The sequence below is a fragment of the Propithecus coquereli genome, unplaced genomic scaffold, assembly GCF_000956105.1.
Source record: "Propithecus coquereli isolate 6110/MARCELLA unplaced genomic scaffold, Pcoq_1.0 Scaffold69, whole genome shotgun sequence".
Classification (NCBI taxonomy): Eukaryota; Metazoa; Chordata; class Mammalia; order Primates; family Indriidae; genus Propithecus; species Propithecus coquereli.
In genome coordinates, this window is record NW_012152951.1 from 3,110,266 (window position 1) to 3,114,678 (window position 4,413).

The following is a 4,413-nucleotide window of genomic DNA, read 5'->3' on the forward strand; positions in this document are numbered from 1 at the left end:
TCATAAATGTCATGAATGCTGTGGTGGTTATAAAGTGAATGGCACATTACCTGCCTTCAGAGAACTTTTAATCCATTAGGAGAGACAGAAACCACCTTACATCATAAAATTTTGTATAGAATGTATACGCATCTTATCCCCTTTAATTGAAAATTTCAGAAAGTGGTACTATTTTCTTGAGAGTAATACTGTTTGAAAAGGAGAGTGTGGCTAAATTTCAAAAAGACATGATCTGAGCATTTGTGCTATCTGCTATAAAATTCTAATGTTCAAATTTATATTATGCAGCATAACCACTATGGCCTCTGCTAATGTAATGGACTGTGGTATTATATGTGCTGACAGTGTGTTATTTCATTATTCTTATCCCTGCGGGACAGAGTGATCAAAGACATTAGACTAATTTAGAAGTGGGGAAAAAATTAGAGTTCTCAATTGGCCTTTACATTATGCTTGGTTTTGCACTAAAGGATCCATCAATGGCTTAAATGGTGTATTTGCAGCTTAAGAAAGGGACAGTCAGTGTCAGAGTATTCCAAGTAGCACCTTTTTTCTCATAATGTTTAATACCACATTTTTCAGGATTCTTTTTCTAATTGATAAGCTTTATTTAAAGTGGTGATATTTTAATCGACAAGCACATTTTTCTAAAATATAATTTAAAATCTGTTTAGTTTTTTTCCTCATTCTTAAAATGCTTGATTTTCATCATTAAATTAACACATTCTTAATATTGCTATTCATGACAGGATTTTTTTTTTTTTTTCAGAGAAAACCATTATAACTTATACTTTGGTTATTTTTAGAGGAAGAGCAGAAGGAACTCCTTTGTCATACCTTATGTGATATTTTAGAAAGTGCTTGTTGTGACAACTCTGGATCATACTGCTTGGTTTCATGGTTAAGAGGAAAGACAACTGAGGAAACTGCTAGTATTTCTGGGAGTCCTGCAGAGTCTAGTTGCCAAGTGGAACATTCTTGTAAGATACATTTTTATTTCCTGAAGTACTTTCTTATACCTTTGTTTTAATGAAACTATTGAACATTTTGAAGGAAAATATATTTTAAATTTTCATAATGTATCTTTTTTCTAGCTTAAGCTTAATTATTGAACCTTAATATTTTTTATTTCCTTTTCAATTATTTTAATTACTAGAAGATATTTTTGCAGAAAGGTCTCTCTTAAACTTTTAAAAATGTTGTAGTTCTGCTTGATAACCTCTTTTGAGCTTTAGAACTCTTACTTAGAAAGTGTAAAGAACATATTTTTATATACCTTAGTTTCAGATACGTTAATGTTTTCTTTGGTGTTGGAGAAAGATTTTTTTGACATCAGAAAATTTCTTAAATTTATCTGTAGTTGCTTCCTAGAGCAAAGAAGGGGACATTGTCCTTCATTACACATTGTTTCTTTTTCTCCTAAACCTTTTGGACTTTTAAGGTCGTTTAAATTATGTGTTTTAATTATGCCTTAGGTTTTTCTACCTTGATTGAAGGTTTTTCTCTTTAAAATAAGTAATAGCTATTCTAATTATTGATAAAATTATATATTCTTTTTTCTTTAACCTTTGAAAATTCTTATGTAATTGAACTAAAAACGAGCAGAGTGAACTAGTAAAATGGAGACAACTGCTGGTATGGAAACTATATAAAAGAGTTGGTTTTCTGATTTGCTTTTCAGGAATAATCTTGCTAGTTGGTGATTTTTGATAATTGGCAATCCCAAATGCTTATATTGAATGAGTGACTTATTCCAACTACAACACATTCCATTAACTGTCATCTCTACGGGAATTGTTTTTTAAAGAAATTACATACCTGATTTCTCGAAAGTACATTGCGATTGACTGTGATATGCATTTTGCTTTCCATATAGGATTATCTATAAGGCACTGTCGCCTCCCGAGGCTGAAATGTCCCTGTGTTGTCAGTGTCTTTTCTCTGCTACCTCTGCAAATTAAAATGCCTTAAGCCTGGCAATTCTAATAGTAGTATATTTGCAAGAAATAATTTTTAAAATTTAAACAGTTGAATGACATTTCCTTTTTAGACCTTTCAAACATAGCCTTTCAAAAAGAATTTAACGTATTTTTAGAGTTGATAATGACATTTGAAGACAACAAGTGGAAAATAGTCACAAGGACGACAGTCCAAAATGTTAAAATTGGTTTTAAAACCAGCTTTTACTGGTTTGCATGTAAGCACGCTTCATAGTTTTATTTAGGATATTAACATTTTGAGAGAGGAATAGTTGAACTATTTTAACGGTGTATTAAAGAATATGTGCTTAAAGCTAGTCTATATATTAACGTGCGAGAAAACAATAATCTCTTTTTATGTAACATTTTTCATTAGTATCTTAATAGACCATGTGTTTAGTGTGGAATATGCTATACATTTCTGTAGTGGTGGGTTACATTGCTATAGGTTTAAATGGCCTCATAACGCATTAAGTTTGATAATGCAGTACCTAATTTTTAGATGGGCAAATTGCGTGGAATTCCCTCCGAAAAATGTTTTAGTAATTTTCCAGTTTAGCTTTTGTCTCATTTTTAAAGTTGACATGAAATAAAACCATATTTTAGATCTTTTTAGTATTGTACACATTTGAAACATTTTAACTGAAAATTTGAGAATTTAACTTAGATATTGACAAATGAACTGAACTTACATTGAAAGTTTTATTCCATATAACAATCTATTTTACCTGTTCTTCCCTTTATTCCCAGCTATGTTCTTTTTCTTGTGTTTTATATTTTTCCACCATCCCTGCCTGCTAAGCTTTTTATTTTGCTTGCCTCTTTTCTCTAAATTATGATCTTTATGTCTACTTTCATACTACACCTAGTAAAATTATTGGGATAATCAAACACTGTAGAACAGTTAGTACAGTTTGGAAAAGATTAGATAGATTTTTATTTTAGCCTGAAATTTTAAATGTGAAGTGTTTTCCCCTCTTGTTAATATGACATTCTGTACAAACATTAATTTCATTGGCTTATGTGGTGTGTATAGTTTTGGCTTGTTGGTAACGCACACTTGTTCGCAGTAGTGAATACTCAGGTTCAATTTCAGTTTGTTTCCCGCATAAACCAAAAGATATTTAATTCATCTGGACTTCTAAAGATTTTTAAAAGTAATTTGAAACACTTGAAAATTAAAACTAGGCTTTGAAAAACTAGCATAATGTGACATTTTAAATTACAAGTAAAAATTTCTAATTTTGAATTCATAATGCATCAATTTCCTTAACTCAGTAGTGAGAATTTATATTTGAAAGTACTAAGATTTGTTGTAAAGTATATGTGAAATTGTTCACATTGTAATAAAGTAGGCATTTTGATTTCATGTGTGATATCTGTACAGACTATCTTCCTGGACCCAAGACTATCTGGATTCAAATCTCAGCTCTGTTTATTGCTGTGTACTCTTGGGAGGATTTTTCTCTGTGCCTCAGTTTCCTCTTCTCTAAAATGGAGATAAGAGGGTGGTTTTGAACATTAGATGAGGTAAGACTTGCAGAGCATTTTGAAAAGGGCCTTAGTAAAGTGCCTGCTAAACACTTACCTTTGATTAAAATGCCTTCTTTGATTCCTTTTGATTTTTTTTAAATTTATACTTGTACTGTGTTAATAAACAATCAAGTTACTGAAAATTTCTTAACAGTTACACAAATAAACGAGGAAACAAACTTAAAGCTGCCATTGAACCTGTGTAGTTTCAAAAGTGTTATGCCTTTTTTACACATATTTGTTTAATAATTAAACATTAAATCTAAAGATTTTATATTACAAGGAAGATGATTAACTATAATGATTTTACTTAGATCTATAAACTGAACGATTATTTCAAAGTTAAGGACACATAATGATGTCTGACATACTAATTATCAGTAATTTCTCATATTTTATAAACTACCCTAGCATAACCGAATTGAAAAGAAATGTTTAATCACCCTTCTACATTCTCAGTGTTATATCCATTTTAGTTATAATCATGGTAACGAAGATGTGGAAACATAAACTCATGTTGTAGTAAAGTTGAACATAAACCGAGAATTTTAAGGGAGTAAGGAAATAGGGAAAGTTTTGATTGCTTGAAAGTATTTACAGCCTGCTGTGTGTATCTTGTGTCATTTATTTGCCATGTGTAGTGCTGAAAAGTGTCTTTTATGTATAGCTGCCTTGGCTGTCGAAGAGCTTGGCTTTGAGCGATTTCATGCATTAATTCAGTAAGTAACATTGGAACATTTAAAATACTTACCTTGTGGACACATTGCCATTTTAAGTCTGTTCATACTATGGAAAGGTTCTTAGTTTTATATAGTACTGCGCTACTTAACATTAATTTTAAATCCATTGCTTGAAGATTCATTTGCCTTCAAATTTAAAAAAAGAATAATTTGTAAATGTA

At 30.6% G+C, this 4,413-nt stretch overlaps 1 protein-coding gene across 1 annotated transcript in view; it reads left to right on the top strand.

Annotated features, from left to right (window-relative positions):
* The window catches only part of FAM188A (family with sequence similarity 188, member A), a 23,428-nt gene extending 19,193 nt beyond the window's left edge, over window positions 1-4,235 (top strand). Inside the window, exons 4-5 of the mRNA XM_012660934.1 lie at window positions 807-980; window positions 4,180-4,235. Coding sequence (XP_012516388.1) covers window positions 807-980; window positions 4,180-4,235 — 230 coding nt within the window. The remainder of the gene's footprint in view (window positions 1-806; window positions 981-4,179) is intronic.
* The last annotated feature ends 178 nt before the right edge of the window (window positions 4,236-4,413 follow it).